General features: G+C 37.9%; 1 protein-coding gene across 21 annotated transcripts in view; it reads left to right on the forward strand.

The window, feature by feature from the left end:
• TTLL5 (tubulin tyrosine ligase like 5) overlaps positions 1-22,478 on the forward strand; it is a 274,823-nt gene that overhangs the window by 66,497 nt on the left and 185,848 nt on the right. For 19 of the 21 annotated variants that reach the window (XR_013440787.1, XR_013440786.1, XR_013440789.1 and 16 more), the window contains 5 exons: positions 895-989; positions 3,214-3,255; positions 10,836-10,949; positions 11,230-11,321; positions 17,855-17,917. Coding sequence is in view for 17 of the 21 variants with exons in the window: in XM_078053996.1 (XP_077910122.1) it covers positions 895-989; positions 3,214-3,255; positions 10,836-10,949; positions 11,230-11,321; positions 17,855-17,917 (406 nt within the window). In the remaining 4 variants the exon portion in view is untranslated. The remainder of the gene's footprint in view (positions 1-894; positions 990-3,213; positions 3,256-10,835; positions 10,950-11,229; positions 11,322-17,854; positions 17,918-22,478) is intronic. The other 2 variants (XM_078053984.1, XM_078053985.1) reach the window with 1 other exon arrangement.

A 22,478-nucleotide genomic window follows, 5' to 3' on the forward strand; every position in this document is an offset into this window, starting at 1 on the left:
GTCTGGAGAAAGTCTATTTTTCTCTGAGTTGAGAGAGTGCGCCTGACTGAAGCAGTTTTGTTACAAAGGAGACTGGCTATATTTCCACTAGGCGGTCTCCGCTGGTGTCAACATGGCCCCTCCTGTAATAGTTATAGCTAAAGGCGGCCTGAGGAAGAAATCCCTTTCTGAGTAGATAAGCCAAAACTTTGAAAAGGAGATGGGCAGTCAGGTGGGTATATTGTGGGTTTGTTGTCGTTTCCTAAGTACTCTAAAAAGGCATGACAAAATATATTTGAAATGAAATAGTACTTGATGTACCAGCAAATGCTGTAAAACTTAGCCACTCTAGTCTCCCTGGATGGGAGTCTGCTTTTTAGGAAGTGAAATGAGCACACACCTAATTTCTTAAGCCATAGATAATCTAAGAAGCCCACTTTGAAAGGTGCCAGGACACCGCCTTCAGCTGTTCTAGAAGTAGACCTTGTAACAGGACAAGACCCCTCACCTGCTTTTGGGTTCTCCCAGTAAAAACAACATTATTTTCCAGTCACCCTCTAGGAGGCCACTTTAAAATAATTTGTTTTTATAAACAACCATGTATTTTTAAATGGTGGTTTGCACTTTTACTCTGAGGTTCATCAAAAATCCACATCTCTTTTTCAATCAGAATCAGCTCCCCAACAAGGAAGGTTGATTTATCTGCATATTTTCCATTCTTGTGCTGTCCAGTTTTGATGGTTTGAAGTTCAAGTGGAGTGTGTGTCTGAGAGCCATGCCTAATCCTCCTGAGGTTGGATCTCTGTAATATTTGTGACCATGAAACTGAGTTTGTATACCTAAAGAAAAGGTACAGCTAAACCTGCTAATTTCTTAGAAAATGGCAGGTTTTAATGTTTGCCGTTCCCCATTCAGGATTTGTGTGCCAGGATCCTGCCCAGAGGGCATCAACCCGGCCAATTTATCCCACCTTTGAGTCTTCCAGGCGAAACCCTTTCCAGAAACCTCAGGTAAGCAAATTCAGCAGCAGGGAGCCCAGCAAGGCTTATTGGAAAGTGGTAGCTGATGTAAATGAGTGAGCTGAAGCACAGTGGATATGACATCACTTAGAACAGGAAATTATTTGGGGATCATTCCAGACAGGAGGCAGTTATATTCAGCTATGGCTAATAGCATATGCTTTCGATGCTTTCAAACTAACTTACTGTCTGCTTTTTGTTTTTCTTTTCTTTTGCCTTCTTATTTCATTATCTGTGTCCTTTTTTTCTCTTTAAGAATCACCTGCTTTTCTCCTCAAATTGATATGCTCATAAACAAGGCACAGAGAGGGAGCCTACAAATTCCTAGTCATTACTCTGCTACATTGTTTTGATCTTCAGGCTAGCTTTGTAAAGAAGATGCTCGATTGAAATATTATCTTCTCTACAAGTGCTCAGTGATCATGAGGTGTTAATTGAGGTTCAATGAGATAAATGCCTACAGAATCCTGTGCGTGTCTGAAACATCACTTGATCAAGCATTGCTCCGGTCTTTGTGTCCTCCGCATTTGTGTTCCAGTTAAACCAATCAGCTCATCGTTCTGCCTGCTCATTCCATCATCTAATCCATCCCTGCCTGTCTAGACCTGGCTAGTTTCCATGTGTGTTCGTTGCCTTTAACATTTCTTCTTATCTAAAAGGTCCACCTTCCTCCTCTCTTCCCATGTGGATTGATGACCTTGCCTGCTCAGAAGTCTAGAGATCGTTTCCTATTAAATCCATCCCATTCTATCATGACCTTTATTTTTTATTTCAATAGGACTTACTTGTTCTCTGGTGCATGGTTTTGGCATTCATCGATTTGTTGCTTTGAAATTGTCCAGTGTTCCTCTGCTAGACTGTAAGCTCTTTGAAGGCAGAAATAGCCCCTTCTTCCCCCTGCCTCCCCTTTCCCTTTCTTCTGCCCTCCATCCGTTCCTCCTCCACTTCTCCCTTCTCCTGCCACCGCTCGTTCTTCTCTTTTCCCTTTAGCTTGCTGGTCTCATTTGGAGTAGTGCTATTTCTCTCTGCCACACTCATCACTCTTCCTCACGCAGTTATACTTCTCACTTGTCAGGGTCTGCAAACTCAAATGCCTAGAGGGGCTGCAGGCAGACAATGGGAATGAGTGAGAGGGCCAGGTACAACACAGCTGAGAGGGACGTGGCTCTGCTAGCCTGGAGCCTGTGCCCCATATCAAAAAGGGGCAGCTGTTTTGCTGATGTGCTCTAACTGATCATTGCCATGCGTGAGTGTGGGCCATGTGTTGTCAGACCTTCGTACTGTCAAGAGAAATCAGAAGTCTTATTTTAAAATATTGCCAGCTGGTCCAATTAAAGAAAAAATACTTTGCAGACCAAACATAACATGTCTTTGAGCTAGATGCAGTCTGTGACCACCTGCTCTAGGATTGTCCCGTTAGTATTAGAGTTGTGATGTGGGACAGGGTGTACTGGATTTTAAGGGGGTATTGTTATCTTGGATTAGAAGGAAAACCAGGCAGCGAGGTTGTTCTTGATCAGTACATCATCACAGATCAAAAGGTTTTCTTATTTTTAATAAGAAAAAGCAGAGGATTACCCTAGGTGTACTAGCAAAACTGAATTTAGGCCATCACATTCCTTTGCAGAGTTTCCTGCAGTATCTGTGGCAGGAGCCACAGGATTGTGTGTAAAGGATTGTGAGTGTTTCTGTGCAGCTTTCACAGAGTTTCTGCCAAGTTTTACTCTAGGGGTTAGATGTATGTCATTCTTGGATGAATTGACCCCTTCTCTTAGCCTGCCTCTCAGCCTTTATTGGCCACTCTTTGCAAATTGTAGAGAATCCATCCGCCATTTGTTTTGCTAACTGGTAGGTCATGGCATGACTTCATCCATAAGCAGCCTACAGGACACTTTTATTTAAAGGGTAAAGAAACTGTAGATTAGTTCTATGTGCTCTGGAACAAATTTATCAGGTGGAGTAGTTGACTTCAGGATGCGACAGTAGGATCGTGCGCTCCTGCTGAGAAGACGAAACTGGGTAGATACACCGTAGGAGAAAGTGGTATGAAACATAGTAAATACTCTGGTCTTACAAGCACAAAGTGTAGAGTTCTTGCTTTTGTTTTCTGCCTGGAGATCATCTTCTCCTTTGTGAAATCATAGACGTAGGAGTTGGAAAACCTCGGTATGGTAGGAGAAGGTAAGGCTTTATTCCATTTTTCTGTCTTTTGTAGCGTCCAGTGTCTGCACAGTGTCAGTCCTCAGATGCCAAACTGGTAAGTTCTGGATCATTTGGAGACTTCATTCAGATTCTTATTTCCAGTCCCCAAATGGAAAGCTTTGCTCTTTCACAGCCCGTGTTTGATGCACCTGCTTTTTGAACTTTAATAACATAGAGTAAGTGAAAATGAATGCACAGAGGTCTTTCCAGATACGGAATGCAAGAGTAGAGGCTGTAGGAATTTATGAGTCCTCTTTTCCTGATAGTGATCGTGCTGCAAAGGAGGCGGTTGGATTTAAATGACGAACAGGATTTAGAGACATATCTATCGCTTTGACCAGAATATTCCAGGAAGGAAATATAGTTCACAGACACCCTTCCTTTTCTTCAGATGTCTTATGAAAGGTACTATCGTCAGTGGCTTCATATTGGAAACATTTTCACATTGGCTATTGGGCTGCATTTGATTGTACATATTTCTTACATGTAGTGATTTGCAGTTTTATGAGTTAGAACCTCTGGCATAATAAGTGTCTGAGATGCTGCCTTTAAAAATAACTGTCCTTGTTAGCCGTATTTGAGATTAACTGTCATTTTCTTCTGTGAAGATCTTTGTTTTGTTTTGAACATCTTGTTGAAGTGATTGGGTAGCAGTGAGGATGCTGCTTCTGCTAGTTGAGGCTTTGAAATGATGCTGTAGATGTTTGAGACCTAAGTGTGCCCCTGCAACTGGTAGTTCTTCGGCAAGAAGCTCCAGGATATTTATTTTGGCCTTGGTACTCTCTGATCCAGTTGCCGGACGGCTTGGGAGCTTGAATTGTAACTCTCACAGCTACTGTTTTTGACAAGGTGCTTTACATGGTTTATATGAGTCCAAGAAATGAAAAAAAGGTTTACTGGTTGTCTAGTGTTTGGTAACTGGTTAATGCGATTCCATAATACAAGTCTTGGTGTTTAGTTGGTAGAATTTGAAACTCTGTAATTTTGAGTGTTTTGTAAGTTTAGCAGGTACCTAGGTATGCTAGCTTCTCTCTGTGGCAAATAAACAGAAAACAGAACTAACCAAAAAACAACCACAAAAAAGCCCCAAAGCTGTTGACTTCAAGGAGCTTACATTCTGCATACCTTTTAGGGCTCTCTACTCTTACTGCAGGAGAACTTTAAAAATGCTTAATTCATGGTCTTCTGAATTCCAAAGAAGTGTCTTTGATATGTAATTCTAATCTTTTTTTTTTTTTAAGATTTATTTATTCATTTGAGACACAGAGATAGAGAGAGAGAGAGAACATGAGCAGGGGGAGAAGCAGAGGGAGAGGGAGAAGCAGGCCCCCCACAGAGCAGGGAGCCCGATGCGGGGCTCGATCCCAGGACCCTGGGATCATGACCTGAGCCGAAGGCAGATGCTCAATCATCTGAGCCACCCAGGCACCCCTGTAATTCTAATCTTAATTTCCCTTCTCTTACATCTGTCTAGCTCCGTTGCTTGAATGGCCGTAGGTTGCAATAGCCTGTGGCGGAGCAAGGCCTCTCCCTCATGGTTGTGTATTTGAACACTGCTCATGTGACATAAAGCCTTTTTCGCTTTATTTAGCCAACTTTATATGTGTAGAATTCTTTGACTCTTCTTGTTCTTCGCAGTGTTCTACTCTGTCACCGTCTTTCTGTTAATGAAGCGTTCTCAACTCCATGGCGGTTTTGTCAGAGCTGAGTTAAAAACGAAAACAAGTTCTCTGCTCTGGCCATGGACACTTTGTCATGTTTTCTTTTTCTGTTGCTGTCAGATCGTGCAGTCCAGTTTTTTGCCTGTTGTCTGACTATTCCTTCTTAATCCATTGTCTCTTTCTACATTTCTTCCTCCCCTTGAATGCCTGCGGTTCAGATTTCCTACTCATCCAGAAATCATTTTTCGGGGTTCCAAGGCAGATGGCATGGTTTTGTGGAAAGCACACGGACTTTAGAGTCAGATAGCCCCGGGTTCAAATTTGCTCTGCCAGTAACTATAGCTGTTAGACTTTGGGCAAATTCCCTTACGTCTCTGAGGCCCACTACCCACGTCTGTCAAATGAAGATAATAATACATACATGGAGGTATGGTGGGAAAGAAACGATAAAGCATAGGTAAATATTTGGGATAGTTCTGGACACATAGTTTACCTTGGACACATAGTCCCCTTCACACTTTTGAGTCCTGTTGATTTTCCTTTTACCCATTTGATGGCCAGTATTGGGAGTTATTTCAATATTCTTATCTGTAGCCATTCTTTTCACATTTGCTGTCATCTACAAATGCAAATTGATTACTTTATTATCTTTTTACTTATCCATCCTCCCAGACATCAGTGAAGATTCTAAGTAATGCTCAATCAGTACCCATTCTGAAAATCACTTCCTAATGTGATTCACTGCTGTTTATCCTACATTACATCTTTTAACTCTTTTCAATTTTTGTTGATGTGTTTTATTCATTATGTTATGACACTAAGCCCCAATTAGAAATATAATTTAGAATAAAAATTTTATGAAATTTGTATAAATGTTTTTGTAAAACCCAAAGACATTAAATGTATTTATTTGCTTTATTCCCCCTTTTTTGTAATTTTGTCCTAAAAATAAACATTTTAAAGCATGTTTTAAAATAAATAAAACAGTCTCCATACTTATTCTTCATGAGCTCATTAAACTCTAAATGTTTACGGAATTTTTTTTTCTTTTAATATTTGTTCCATTATTTTACTAGGGATTCAAGTTAGACTTACCAGGCGGTAATCACCAGAAGCACACTTCTTACATTTTTGAAGACTGGTACCTCATTTGTTTTTTTCTAATCCTCTGGTACCTCCTCAGTTCTTCATGATTTTTCAAACATGATTGTAAGTGGTTTTGGTAAGTTTTTTGTTTTGTTTTGTTTTGTTTTTTAAAGCCAGTTCCCTTAATAACAAGATGCATGTCTCTCAGACCTGCTGACTTATATTTATTCCAAATTTCCAGATGTTGCATATCTCTTTTTGACTGTAACACAAGTCTACTTACTTTCTTTTTTTTTTCCCTCCCCTGATTTCAGAATATATTTCTGGTTATCAATTACATTTGGACCTTCTCTATAGCCATTTTTTGTTTATTTCCCACCTGATTTATTCATTTGTGGTCCTTTTTGTTCCTTTTATTTCATTTGACAGCATTAATTCATTTTGCATTTTAAACTGGATTTTACCAGTTTAAAGGTGGCAAAATGTGTCACATACAAATTGAGCTATTTCTTGTTAATTTGTTTCTAACACAGAATTCCAAACTTTGTAAAACTACATTAGGACATTTTTATTCCTTGTATGTGTTCTCTGTCAAACAGGTTTTATTCTTGCCCCTCAATTATGATTGTATCTTTTATGATATCTCACCTTTTTCATATTCTGTGTTTTGTTCAGTTCTTCTCAGTGCTGGTACCTGCCAGCTTTCTTTAGGCTGAGAATCATTTTTCTGATTCAGCATCTGTTTTTTACTACTTTTAGTGGCGACAGGTGGTTCCTCATCTCAACGATTTCACATTCTCAGTCAATTCTTCCCTAGTAATAAAGGTTAGATGTGTAAAGCTTTCTTCTCTGGGTCTGTTTCTAAATCATAAGTTGTACTAATGATAATTTTATATCTTTGATGCATGTTGCATGGCAGAATTCTGACCTAGGCAATAATTTGGTGGTTTAAAATCTATCTGAGCACCCAGTAGTTAAAATCCTGTGTCATCTAGACAGAGGCAATGGTTCTCTCTAAATTCAGAGGAACTTTATTTCCTTAGTGCATTCAGTCAGTTCCCTGCGCTGGTAAATGCACGAGATCAAAATCACAGAATGGCTTGCACTTGGAGTGTTTTGCTCTTGTTTTTGGCAGTCCTGATGGCCTTCCAAATCAGTCTGATTCCCTTTTTTTTGGCTTGGCTTTTAATCTCCAGGTGTGTCTTCTTGGCGCTCATAAGCATTTCTATCTCCTTTCTTTCTTTTTTCTTTGTTATCCTTTCTTTTCCCCCTTTTTCTCTGCCTTTTCTCTCACCTGTGTCTATAATTCAGGTCACATTTCTTAATAGTTCATCTCATTAACAAATGGTAGGATTCAACCAGTTGTCTATGACAATAGTCTCTGTTGTACCTGTGTAGACACATGTCTCTGTAGACCAGTACAGCAGGTATTATGCTGATCAAGAACATTCTCTCTAATCTCAAATTTATTGAAAAGCTGAGATTGGCAAAATACTTCTGACTTTCTAGTCTGATATTTTTCAGCAGCTTCCCCGAAGACATAGGAGACCTGGGTGGATTTTAGAGAGGCATTTGAGATACATAGACAACAGTAGCTACAACTTTCACATCTCTCTCCCTCTCAGCCTTTTTAATAGTATAGTTTGAGGTAAATAGGTGAAGAGTTAAAAGGAGTTTCTAGCTATCTTTTTTACCTCTTGGAGCACGTTGACCTTTTTCTTTGCAGCCTGGTGCTATTTGTGGCAATAAAAGAGTAAAGGTATCAGCTTATGGGAGTTCACAGCTAGAGCGCTCACCTAACAAACACCATTACCCCTCAGCCCCTTCCATTTTCAAACCTCCCAAAGGCCCCAGCCAGGAGCATCTCCTGAATTCCTCCATGCCTCACCTAGACAGCCCACATGCATGCACAAGTGGCTAGAGTTAGAACTGTGGGCTGTGCATAACAAAGGAGTGTTTGTGAACCTGTATGGAGACAACTCTTTGAAAGTGACTTGGGAGAGAAGACTGAGAATTTTGGGGGTGTTAGTTCATTGTTTCTAGGAGCAGGTTTAGATTAGTAGAGGAAGGTGGCAACATCATTGTAATCTCAGTCACTGGAAGCCAGGAGTATTGTTCCATCTCAGAGCAATTCCACAAAATGAAAATTAGGTCCTAAAAAAGAAAAAAAAAAAAAGATCATAAGATCAAAAAGAAAGATAAAATGACAAACCAATAATAAAAAAAACAGACAAGAAAATGAACAACAAAAACAAAAGAAAGACAAAAAACAAAAAGAAAAAAAAAATTTAAAGAACAAAAATTAGGGGTGCCAATTAGATGTTATTCAATAGTGATTTGATCCATGTTCTTGCAAATATGACCATGCATTTCTTTCTTTTTTATTTTTTAGAGATTTATTTATTTTATTTTAGAGAAAGCGTGAGCATGAGCGGGAGGGGGAGAGAGAATCTCAATGAGACTCCATGTGGAGCGCAGAACCTGACAGGGGGCTTGATCTTATGACCCTGAGATCACGACCTGAGCCAAAACCAAGAGTCAGACACTTAACCAACTGTGCCACCCAGGCACCCCAACCATGTATTTCTTAAAACTATTCTAATAGCTAATAACTATTTCCTAAAATATTTTTATTACTAACCTTTAATACAGATTTTAGCTTATCAACATTTTAAATAAGTTTTTCTATTCTAAAATGTTTAATCTTTATTTTTATTATATCATTTAAATGAGTGCTTACTTCATATTCTCTCTTACATAATTTCAGAGGACTTTAAGGTACTTGTAAATAGTGTGAGTGATGAGGCAGCTTGACCTTGGATAAGGCACTTGACTGCCAGTAGCTTTCTGATTAGAGCCATGTCATCACATGTGAAATAAAGTATTTTTAACCAACGATAAGTGGTGTGTGAAATGAGAAAAGTCCTTAAAGCATCCAGTTAATATTTTGGCTTTACTAAATTGTCACTAAATAAGTGTTTGCACTTTAAAATTGTTTGAAAAGATCATATTACTTATATGATTCCCTTCCTAAATCTTTAAAGTTTCACCTTGATTCCCCTCTCATCCCAACATGTACTGCTAAATGCATTCCCGCAGATTGGAAAGGAATTAAATTTTTCCCCCAAATCCTCTGCAAAGTTTAGTTCTAACTATGATTAATCTGCATGTGAGCACATTCATTCATTTACTTACTTCTTCATCAAATATTTATTGATCTCCTCCTCCATGCCAAGTGCTGTTCTGGGCGCTGAAGATACCACAGGGAAAGCTAAACAAGTAAAAGTCCCTGCCTTTCCGTGTTGCTTACATCTGCTGATTTCATGGTTTTTCGCTATAAAGGTATCTCATCATGGAGTTGCCTATCAGGAAATCTATCTTTTATAACTCCCATGCTAGCTTTGAAGATTAGTATGTATTGGTCTCCCTTGTGTCAAAGGTGAAAGCATTCATGATGTGTACAAGTGTGTATTATTAGTCTGCCTTGGGCTACCATAACCAAGTACCATAGACTTGGTGATTTAAACCACAGAAACTTATTCCTCACAGTTCTGGAGGCTGGGAAGTCCCAAGATCAAGGTGCCAGCAAGGCAGGTTTCATTCTGAGGTCTCTGTTCTTGGCTTGTAGATAACTGCCATCTTGCTCTGTGCTCACATGACCTCTTTGTACATGGTCGGGCAGAGAGAGAGAGAGTACAGCTCTCTGATGCCTCTTCTTTTAAGGGCATTAATTTCATCAGGCCAGAGTCTCACCCTCATGACCTCCTTTAATCCTGATTACCTCCTAAAAGCCCCATGTCCAAATACCATCAAATTGGGGGTTAGGGCTTGAACATATGAATTTGTGGAGGGACATAAACAGTCTGTAACAGTGAGTATTGCTGAGAAGGTTGAAAGTTTTTCCATAGGCAGTGTACGCAAAGAGAAAAACAGTAGTTCCTGACAATAGGACTGCTTTTCTCTCATCATAGTTAGTTCTAGGAATTTAGAAAGACAATTTGCATGCACATTTCTTGAGTTACTGCTTATTCTTTCTGTTGGCAGATATACTTGTCTTATCAGTCACTTTATCTCTTTCAATGATAGTGTGTTCACATGCTTTATACCATCTGACTTCCTTTGTTACCTTTATATTTCTTTGCTCACGTAACATCAAAATTACTTAAAACTTTCATTGTAGATGACCTTTGTGATCACCCTTCAGAAGACTGTGAGGAGCGTGGCCCATTTGGTTGCCTCCTTGGAGTGCCCAGGGCAGTGTGGTCCTTGATCAGGTTTCTTGAAGTCCCCAGCAGCTACAGTGTTTCTTTTGGTCACAGCTCTTTTCTGTGTCACTGATGACTGTTAACCTCAATTTCCATCCCCTCCCCCATACCAGAGTTCTAAAACATCTCATGGCCCAGTTTTCACCTGTGACATAATAGATTGTTCCTTGGTTTTCTGTCTTATGTCTCATTTCTCCTAACTCCCCTTCCCCACTGCTGTAAAGAATATCGTCATTTACTGAAATAAATACACATTTAATCTTATATGGTGGTTATTTTCAGATTTCTTCTATATCTTTGAAAATGTCAGAAGTCCTCTAAAACCAGGGTTAGGATTAAGTACTGGATTAGAAAGTCATGTGGACATCTTTCTTGTTTTTCTTCTTGTTTTCTTCTCAACCCATAGTGTTTTTCTTCTATTCCGTTTTCTCTTCTTGCCTTTGAGTCTACTAGCTTTCATTTATTTCCCAGGGTTTCAGGCTAAGAGAGTAATTACAGAAAATGGGCTTTGGATTTGAGCTTATCCATAATAGGAAAGATAATGATGTTGAGGGACTGAATAGAGACAAATGAAGAAAGATGATGAAAACATTTTGTTTGTTTCTGTTTTTCCTTCTCCTTAGCGTTCCCGTCCACTCTCTGCCAGTGATGCGGAAATGAAAAACCTTGTGGGCTCAGCCCGAGAGAAGGTGCCGGGGAAGTTAGGTGGTTCTGTGCTTGGTCTGTCAATGGAGGAGGTAAAGATAACTCCATTTCAGGCCTTTGTGGGCTAACACAGGGTTCAGTGAAAATTAGCGAGTGATTTATAATGTTGATGACCACCTTATATCTTACACTGAAAAGAGAAAGATTCAAGATGGGAGAAACTTGTTCTCAGAAAATAGCATCTTAAATGGAATTAATTTCTCCCTTCATGCTTCTTTCATATTTGTGGGTTGTAACTCTCTTCCTCTGCCCTATAAATACATGGATTACAGTTTTCAAAATGGGTACTTACTTGATTTTCTCTTTGTATAGATCAAAGTTTTACGGAGAGTGAAGGAAGAAAATGATCGGAGAGGTGGATTTATTCGCATATTCCCTACATCAGAGACATGGGAAATATATGGGTGAGGTGACTACCTTTTTTTTTTTAATCTGTGCCTCAGGTCCACAGAATTGGGTTAATTGTGACACAGTGTTGTCATTGCTTTCCATTTGTGTCTTTCTTACTTTGTGTATTTATTTATAGTGGTGTGAATATTACCCAACCCAATAACTAGAGCATTAACAGTAATTTAATCTACCTGTGCATTATTCCTTTTAAAAAAATCACCCACCTCCTTTGTAATAGCCCCTTAACCCGGGTTAGACACTTGTAAAAATTTTATGATCATCATTATCTTGATTTGAAAATAAAGTAAGTTATAGTACCATTTTACATTTTACCAAGAGTGTATGAGAGTTCTAGTTGCTCCTCCGCTTTGTCAACACTTGGTATTGTCAGGCTTTTTAATTTTAGACATTCTAGTGGGCATGTAGTGTATCTCTCTGGTTTTAATTTGCTTTTCTCTGATGAATAATGATATTGAGCCTTCATGCACTATTGGCCATTTGTGTATCTTCTTTTTTTCCATTTTAAATTTAGGATTTTTATTTTTTTGTTATTGTGTTATAAAGGGCTCTTGATACAAGTCCTTTCTTAGATATTTATATTGAGAATATTAATATCTTCTCCAAGTCTGTGGCTAGCTTTTTCATTTCTTTTTTTTTTTAAGATTTTATTTATTTGAGAGACAGAGTGCACAAGCAGGGGGAGGGGCAAAGGGAAAGGGAGAGGGAGAAGCAGACTCCCTGCTGAGTGCAGAGCCCTACATAGGGCAGGGCTCGATCCTAGGACCCTGAGATCGTGACCTGAGCTGAAGTCAGACGCTTAACCAGCTGAACCACCCAGGTGCCCCAAGTTTTTTCATTTCTATAATGGTGATTTTTATTTATTTATTTATTTATTTATTTATTTATTTATTTATTTATTTTAAAGATTTTATTTATTTTTTTGACAGAGACATAGAGAGAGAGAGAACACAAGCAGGGGGAGTGGGAGAGGGAGAAGCAGGCTTTCCACTGAGCTGGGAGCCTGATGCAGGGCTCGATCCCAGGACCCTGGGATCATGACCTGGGCCAAAGGCAGACGCTTAACGACTGAGCCACCCAGGCGCCCCTATAATGGTGATTTTTAAAGAACAGAAGTTTTAAATTTCAGTGAAGTCAATTTTTAAAAGATTTATGCATTCTGTGTTTCCTATATAAGAAATTTTTGCCAACCCTAACGTCATAAAGCTTTTTCTCTTATGTTTTCTTCTAAAAGTTTTATAAGTTTAGCTTTTATATTTTGTTCTGGGATAGTATTGATTTAATTTTTATGTATGGTGTGAGGTAGGGTTGAGGTTCATTTCTTTTCATATAATATACGTTTATTTCAGCACCATTTGTTGAAATTACCCTATTGAATTACCTTGGCACCTTTGTTGAAAATTAGTTCAAGTATATGTGTGGGTCTATTTCTGGACTTTATTCAGTTTCACTAATTAATCTGTCTCAGTCACTATAGCTTTATATTAAGTCTTGAAATTAGATAGTGTAAGTCTTCCAACTTTTTTTTTAAGTATTTTGACTATAAATAAATAAATAAAAGTATTTTGACTATTGTGTCCTTTGTATTTCCCCAGACATTTTAGAATTCACTCATCAATTTCTACACAAAAGCCTGTTGGCTTTTGATTGGGATTGCATTGAGTATATAGATTAATTTTGGGACAGTGGACATTTTAACAATACTGAATTTTCCAATCCATGAACATGATATATCTCCATTTATTTAGGTTGTCTTTTTTTTTTAACTTTTTATTTCAATTCCAGTTAGTTAGCATACAGTGTCATTATTGGTTTCAGATGTACAATGTAGTGATTCAACAGTTCCATACACCATTCAGTGTTTATCATGACAAGTGCACTTATTTACATCTTCTTTTATTTTTCTTAGCACTGTTTTATAGTTTTTAGTGTAAAGGTCTTGAGTATGTTTTTTTTTAAATTCATTACTTAGTATTTCATGCTTTTGAATGGTATTATAAATGTAATTTTTTAAACAGCTTTATTGAGTTATAAACTTTATATATTTAAAGTGTATAATGTGGTAAGTTTTAACATAGGTATATATCTGTGAAACTACCACAAAATCAACATAACGAACATATCCATAACCTCCAAAAGTCTTCTTGTGCCTCTTTGTAATTCCTCTCACCTGCCCCTCCCAGCCCTTCCCTGCCTATCCCTGTCACCAGGCAGCGATGATGTGCTTTCTGTTACAAAGATTAATCTGCATTTCCTAGCATTTAATATAGTTCTACAGGTTTTTCTCTTACTTGTTGGGTCTTTTTTTTACTTTATTATTATTAAAATTATTTTTAGATTAATACATGTTGTATCATGTATCAGTGGTTTAATTCCTTTTTATTGTTGAGTAGTGTTCTGTTATAGGCATATCCCAGAATTTGTTTATTGTTCATCTGGTGATGGGCATTTTGGTTTGCAGTTTTTGATTATTACAAATAAGGCTTCTTTGAATGTTTATATACAAATTTTTGTATGGACATGTACTTTCACTTCTCTTGGGTAAATACCTATTTGTGGAATGATTGGATCATATTGTGTTTATGTTTAACTTTTTAAGAAACTGCCACACGGTTTTCTAGAGTGGTTGTACCATGTTACATTCCCATAATAAGTGTATGAGAGTTCCAGTTCCTCCACATTCTCACCAACAATTGGTGTGGTCAACTTAATTTTAACTCCTGAGGTGATGTGTAGTGATAGCACATATGGTTTAATTTGCATTTCCATAATGACTAATGTTGAGCATCTTTTCATGTGCTTATTTGCTCTTTGTATGTCTTTGATGATCAAATATTTTACCCATTTTTAAATGAGGTTATTTGTTTTCTTATAATTAAGTTGTGAGAATTCTTTATATATTCTGGATATTCTTTTTTTCCTAGCACTTGAAAAATGTTCCATTATCTTTTGGCTTGCATTTTTCTGACAAGAAGCATGTGGTAATTCTTATTTTTGTTTTTCTGTGCATAATGTGTCTTTTTTCCCCTCAGCCTGCTTTTAAGATTATTTCTTTATGGCCCATTTTCAACAGTTTGATTATGCTATATATGCCTTGGTGTCATTTTCTTCATGTTTCTTCTACTTGGATTTGTTGAGCTTCTTGGTCTGTGGGCTTATAGTTTTCATCAAATTTGGAAAACTTTTGGCCATTATTTCTTCAAATATTTTTTTTTTTCCTATTTCCTTCCTTGCCTTTCTCCTTTTGGGACTCTGGTTACCTGTTAATTGGTTGATACTATACTATAAGTCTGGCTCTGCTCATTTTTTTTAGACTCTTTTTCTTCCTTTACTTTGGATGATTTTCTGTTTCTCTGTTTCTAAATTCATTCATCTTTTTGTCTGCAGTCTCAAATCTTCTATTAATTCCTTCCAGTGAAATGTTCATTTCAGTTACTTTATTTTTCAACTTCAGAATCCATTCTCTGTTTGTATCTTCTTTTTGTTTTTTTCCCCATTATTTCCATGATTTTTTAGATTCTTGTGCATATATTATAATATTTATAGTAGCTGTTTTAAAATATTTGTTATTCTGTTATCTCTGTCATTTCTTTTTTTTTTTTTTTAAGATTTTATTTATTTATTTGACAGAGAGAGACACAGTGAGAGAGGGAACACAAGCAGGGGGAGTGGGAGAGGGAGAAGCAGGCTTCCCGCGGAGCAGGGAGCCCGATGCGGGGCTCGATCCCAGGACCCTGGGATCATGACCTGAGCCGAAGGCAGACGCTTAACGCACTGAGCCACCCAGGCACCCTTCTCTGTCATTTCTGAGTCTGTTTCTATTGACTGATTTTCCTCTTGTTTCCATTTTTTTCCTTCACATGTACAGTGATTTTTAAAAATTGAATGCTGGACATTATAAATGTATAGTTGAGTGGGTTTTATTGCCTTCTTTAAATGCTTTTGAAAGTTTTTTGGTCTGATAGTTATGTTACTTGTAGATCAGTTTAATCTTTTTCAGGCTCATTCTAACACATTTTTGAAAAAATTTCAGTATACTTAACACAGTGTTATATAGTTTGAGGTGTATAATGTAGTGATTCAACAATTCTGTATATTACTCAGTTCATTTAAAAACATTTTTATGGTTTGTTTAGGGTAGCTTTTTGTTTAGATCTAGGAAAGTTTTACTATTAAAGAGTCTTTGGAGATGTCTGTTAAATGAGCCCCATATTCAATGAGATTTCTCCATTTTGGCTGGTGGGAACCAATCAATGGGTAGCTCTGCATGAATTCTGGAAAATACTCAGCTTATACTTTCTCTTTAATGTTCTTTACCTTGTCACTTGCTCTTTGCCCAGCCTTGTGGACTTTTACCCTATGCCTAAGCAGATTTGTGTTCACCCAAAGACTCAGAGTCCCTTGTGATGCTTTTTCTTTGATGACAATAAGGTTGAGAATCTCTGTACTTATTTATAGTTGACATATTTCTCTTCCTCTGGTGATTGGCTTTTGATCTAGTTGGGATATTAGTGGTTCTAAGTATAGAGCTAGAACTTAGAGGAATAAAAGAAAGTACCCATTTTGTGTTTGTTTTGTTTTGAAAACCCAGCTGTTCATAGAGAAATCTTCCTTTCATCTTACAAAATATTCTATCAATGTAATTACACCTTACAAAGACCTAGGAACACAACAGAAAGATATTGCTTGGGTTTTCTTTTGATATGTTTTTGAAGAATTTAAATATTTGCAGTTCCTAGAAAACATATCTTTTAATTAATGAAAGTGGAAACCTCTACTCTTGAGTATTTCAAGAGTCAGGACCTTAATTTAAGTGCCTTTTCTAAGGAACCAATTACAGGTAATGTTGGGGTCTCTTATAATAGACCAATAATGTTTGGTTTGGTTTTACTGGTTTGGTTCTGAACCAATGGGAATAAGACAAAGACTAAGAGAGATGGAGGCCAAAATATCTCCTTCTTTACTGATCAAGTCTAGGTTGGGAGATTTGATTATATCTATCTACAAGCAAACACCCTTTTTGTTGAACTCCTGATATGGGCAGATTTACATGCCCATTTATAGGCGAGGTTAGACTGGGCTGTGTGGGAGGAGCACCTGACCCTGTAGCACCAGTAGAGGATATGTACCTCCTAAGGGGAAATTGTCTCCCAAGAGAAAAATGGGAGGTGCTCATTGCAATATGCGTTTCTGTTTATTCTTCCTAAATTACCAATCTGGTTAAGTCACTCCACCTCTCCTGGGTCTCTGAGAAAAGAGGCAGGATAAGGCCAAGAATATTAAACTAATTGAGCTGCCATCATGTAGAGTGGAGAAGGTGTATTTATTTATCTACTAACAAATATGCCTTTTTACTAATAGATATTTATTGAGTATCAGCCAGGTGTCTAGAACTATGCTTGGTGCTTCAGAGTATAAAACCAATATTAGGTGGGATCCCTGCCCTTTGAGAGTTAACAGTGGGATTATGGAGAAATTATTTATACATATAATAAAAATAGCTCATTTGTATGGCTTTTCGTCATTATAATGTACTTCATGCACATCATTGTTATTCCAATTTAATGATATGGAAAGTAATCAGTAAGGTAATGTGACTTGTCCATGATCACACAGGGGGACTTGATTCAGGTATTCTGACTCTGGATCTGACTTTTTTCCTGCTGTATCATGCTGCTTTCTGAGAAGAAAAAATTTCCTCTATGAGACAGTGTATGACAGGTCCCTCTTCGGGCATACAGTAAAGGCTAAGGTAGTTCAGACAAGGGTGCTTCTGTAGTCTCAGAGCAGTCCTGTCAGGGAAGGACCTTGTGCAGCAGACTGGACTTGAGCTGCGTCTTGAAGGGTAGATTGTGGATAAGTGGAGCGGGTGTGAGGAAGTGTCCAGGCCAAGGCAAAAGGATCATTGGCAAGTGTGGTGTGAGAGTAGTTTAAGGGAGCTTGTCTGGCTATATGGCAGGATCAATGTTGGGGAACCGTCTGGAAAAAGTGTGAAGGAATTGGTGGTATAGCTTATCCAACTTTTGAAAGCTTGGAAGAGAAAGAGTATGCCTCCTGAAGTAAGCGTCAAGGAGCCATTGAAAGCTCTTGAGAAATAACATGATTGAAACCATCTTCTGTCTACATTTTCACACCCTTTATGCTTCTCCCCATTCCCGGCTTCATTTGACCTCTTTCTTAGTTATATATGATTTTTGGTGGTGGCTTTGTTTTTACTTTACAGTTTTATTTTCTGAATTTAGGGTGTTACTTTTTATTAATCCAAGACATCCCGTCATTTCTTTCTTTTTACTTTCTAAATCAACTCCATTTATCCTTTTCATTTTATTGTATCTGCTGCTACTCTGATATTTTATAATTTTAATTTAAGCAACTTTCTCCTCCTTTGCCACTTTAGAGAACCGTACATTTATTAAGAAACCGTATATAAGTAACCTGTCACTTCTGTGCTTGATTCATGGCTTTATTTCCATATTTTTTCCCTTCATCCAAACTTAAGAAATAGCCAGTTTCATTCTTTGTCTTTCAGGTCCTACCTCGAACACAAGACCTCCATGAACTATATGCTGGCAACACGTCTCTTCCAGGACAGGTGGGGATTTGCTGATCTTGTAAATTTGCTAATCTTATAAGATCACTAGATCATGTGATACAGAGAAGGTACATACAAAAGAAGGAAAGAGGCTTTATAAAAAAAAAAGTCTTTCGTAAAATCTCTGATACAGAGGGCCTTGCAGAAAACACAGTATCATACCTCATTGTCCCAGAATTCATTAACTCTTAGCACTTTGTACTGTTTCCAGAGGCCACATATTAAACCATAATGATCTTTAAACAATCTTAACAAATGCCCTAAACTTTATTCTTCTTAAAGGAAGACCCGTACTCTGTGCCTTTTTACATTAGACACAATGTCCTCATCTGTTTTTCTAGACTAGAAGAGATTAGAATGATCAGATTTGGAAAGGTAGAGCAAGGTGGTAATTCACAAAATAAATATACCAGGAGTTGTAAAAAATGACAATTGATAACCTCAATACAAGGGATGATAGGGTAGAATGATGGAAAATGGACATTGGAATTCAAAGAGCACAGCAATCAGGCACTACTTAGTCCCACACTTTTGTTGCCCCAAGACGTAATTGTCTTGCAGGACAGTTTAGTAATTGACTATCAAAATAAGGAACCTTAGTTATTTAGAGAAATTTATGTTACTTTCAGGCTATATGTGCTTTTTTGCAGGATGCTTAAAACAGATACCCAGATTTTAGCCATTTCTTACAATTTTGTGATTTATTATCAGGAAATATAGGGGATTTGCCATTTCCCCCTTAAATTTGTGGTTATTACCATTGATGGAATAATTACACTGCTTAGCTTCTAATGAAAGAGACCTTCAGATTCACTTAGAAGACATGGAAGCTCCGTTCTCTCTATCTAACCTGTTTTTTTCTCTCCTCCCCCACGTGGAATCCTAGAAACTTTTACAGGCTCCTTTATCTTTAGAGTTCAGGTATTTTACCAAGATATGTTCTAGTGTGTTACTTTTCATTATTTTGGCTTTGCAGTGGGTGAGTCATTTCAGTCTGCAGATTTAAGTCTTCCATCTGTGGGAAATATTCCCCTCATCCTCTCCTTCCTCTCCTTGTGGAACTTCCGTTAGATGGATTTTGGATCTTTTGCTATATGCTCCATGTTTTTTGTTTTTGCTTTTGTTTACTTTTTTCTCATTCTTTTGATCTCATTGTTTCTTAGCTTTAAATTCTGGGAGGTTTCTTGAACTTCTTCTTCTAAAATTCTAAATTGATCTGTAGCCCTATCTATTTTGTTATTCAGTACCAGACAGGAGAGGGTTGTTCAATTTACCTTTTTAACTTTGGCAAGTATGATTTTAATATCCAAGAACTATTTTTGATTTCTGACTAGTTTTTAGAGTTCATGGCTGTAATATTAAAATGGTTCTGGTCCTATTTCCAGTGTGGTGGGTGGGTTCCCCCACAGCACCAAGCAATTGTCCCCTGTTTGCAGCTGAGAATTCAACTCAGTCCTGGCACTGTCTGCCCAGAGATTATCATCAGATTGCGCAGTTTAAGGATTCAGTCCTACAAGACTGTGTCATTCCCCACTTCCTCCGCCTTTGCCTGACTTTGGACACCAATCGCAAGGCCAGGTTGTCACCTGTGCTGCTGGCAAACCGGCTACAGATTAGGGTTTTGAATGACCTGCTCTTTGGACTTTAATTCAGACACCAGTTGCAAGTCCAGGTTCTTACCTGGACTTCTGATCAACCAGCCCCAAATCAGAGGTTCCTACAGCTCTCTCCTTCCTTCCATTTGATTAATTTGCTGGTGTGGCTCACAGAACTCCGAGAAACGTTTCGCTTACTAGCTCACTGGTTTATTATAAAAGGATATAATTCAGGAATGGCCAGATGGAAGAGACGCATAGGGCAAGTTATGGGGAAAGGGTGCAGAACTTCTCTGCCCTCTCCAGGTGTGCCAGACTCCCCCAGATCTCCACGTGTGCACCAACCTGGATGCTCTCCTTTTGCATTTTTATGAAAGCATCATTACATAGGCACCATTGATTAAATCTTTGACCTTTGGTGATTGAATTCCCATCTCCAGGCCCTCTCCCGTTCCTAGAGGTCAGCAAGATGGGACCAGAAGTTCCAGCCCTTTGATCACATGGTTGGTTCCTCTGGTGACCAGCCCGCATCCCAACGGTGACCCAGGGCATTCCCAAAGTCACCACATTGGCATAACCAAAGGCACCTTTACCACGCTCATCACTTAGGAAGTTCCAGAGGTTTTAGGTACTCTATACCAGAGATGGGAATGGAGACCAAATGCATATTTCTTTAAATTCTTCTTTTAAAAGATGTATTTATTTATTTTAGAGAGAGTGTGCATGGGGGGGAGGGGCAGAGGGAGGGAGAGAGAGAATCTCAAGCAGACTCCCCACTGAGCACAGAGCCCAACTCAGGGCTCAGTCTCACAACCCTGAGATCATGACCTGAGCCGAAATCAAGAGTCAGATGCTCAACCAACTGAGCCACCCAGGGCACCCCCCAACTATATATTTCTTAATATAAATCACAATATCATAAATATTTTTTCACATCTCTTTGACTTTTTTAGTTTGTTGAAAGTTCCTTTCTGTTTTTTGCATTTTATTTAATTCTTCTAGATTAGTTCTGTTCATTCATCTCATTCTTTCTGGTTTGTATTACTATATTTCCTCATATATTTAGTGATCTTTGATTGTCCAGTTGTTTTTATAAATAATGGACCATTTGCTGAGGATAGGTAGTTTGCATGATTTTCCTCACAGGTTGTTTCAGTCTGAACTGACATGGACTCTATGTTTGAGGCTGAATGTTTCCATCTTTGGGCTTCCCATGAGGGAGAAGGAAGTGGATCAGGCAATTGGGAAACCATCACTAAAGTGAGAAAGCATTCTCCCAGGGGGAGCATAACAATAAAGAGATTTTAGACGTAGTAATATATGTGTTTTTTATTAACAATTCAATAAACAAGACCACCAGCTGGTCTAATAATCATCATAATTTCAAAAGTATGGTACATGTTGCAATATTTTGAGATACGTGTAACATCTCTAAAGTAATATGAAAAAAGATATATTGGTTTTTTTGTTTTTTGGTAATAAAATCATATGAACACTGCTGCAGACAGTTTCCTACATGTCTATGAAGGAAATGCTAAATTTCAGTTGGAGGATTAATTTTAGCCTAATCTCTATTTTTTCACATCCACCCTTGGCCAATCCCTCCGTGTCACCTTGCTCTTTCATGCCTCCTTCTTACATACTTGCCATCCCATGGAATGGCCTTCAGTCCATCCCTACATTCTACTAGTTGTGTCCTTTCTCCTCTCCCAGACTAGGAGGAGGTTCTGCCAGCCCTTCCAATCCCTCAGTCTGATTCAGATTCCCACACTGTGTTATAATTGCTTGTTTACTTACTAGCCCATCTACTTCACAAGTTGGCTTTTGAGAGAAGTACTTTGTTATGTTCATCTTTGTTTTTATCAGTATCTAGAGTGTACCACATGGTAGGCACACACACACAAATAGGCACCGAAAAAATGAAATTGTATTTGTTGCAAGCCCTAACATCTTGCAGTAAGTTTGTTCTCTTCAATCCAAACTGATGTTTTTCCTCTTGAAAATCCTGTTGTATTATTGTCAGAATTACTTTCAAACTAATTCCCTAATTACTTCTTTTTAATTTTGTCTGCCTTTCTTGCCCTCTCCCTCTCATCCCCCACCTGCCACCCTGCCTGACAAACAGTATCTTACCTGCTATCTTATAATATGATGATAGTTTAAACCCTGGCTACATATTAGTAGCACCTGCAGATTTTATAAACCCTGTTGATGCTCTGGCCCAACTCCCAGCCTGAAGTATTGGTACTCCCTAAAAGCTGCCTAGGTGATTGTAATGTGAAACCATGATTGCATATTACTGGAACAAACCATTATCTGATGAAAAAGTTAAAATCATCTTGAGGCTTTCTGATGATAAGGAGACAATATTAGGACATTGGCATGAAAAGAAGACACGGGAAAGGAAAGACCAAACATTTTGGTGAAGACCTACTTTCTACTTGATTTTCTGTAAATAGAAAATCTTAACATTGATTGCATCTGTCTCCTTTTATAACATTTTTTAAATTTTTAAATGGTAAATTTTAAATGATAAAGTTTTAAGATGAAGAATGGATTAAAAGGACCCAAGGGTTAGGTAAGAGGTGTGTGGTTATAAAAGGATGACACAGGGGATCCTATGGTCATGGAATTGTCCAGTATCTTGTCTGTGGTGATGTATACGTGAATCTACACAGTGATAAAATTGTACTGAGCTAAGTATACACATTCACAAATGAATACAAGTAAAACTGAGGAAATTAAAAAAGAGAGATGTTATGTATGTTAAATGAAAGGAAATTGAATAAGGAGAGAATGTTTTAAAGAAAAACAAAAGCTAATTTAAACATAAATGGCATTCACTTCCTGTGGTGAGAGCCCAACTCTAGTTCAGACACTATGGAGAGCATCTCTTTTTTTAAAGGGATTTTTTTTTTTTTTAATTTTGAATAATCTATTTCTCATGAGCATCCTTTTTTGAACCC

Source organism: Halichoerus grypus, chromosome 8 (assembly GCF_964656455.1).
Source record: "Halichoerus grypus chromosome 8, mHalGry1.hap1.1, whole genome shotgun sequence".
Classification (NCBI taxonomy): Eukaryota; Metazoa; Chordata; class Mammalia; order Carnivora; family Phocidae; genus Halichoerus; species Halichoerus grypus.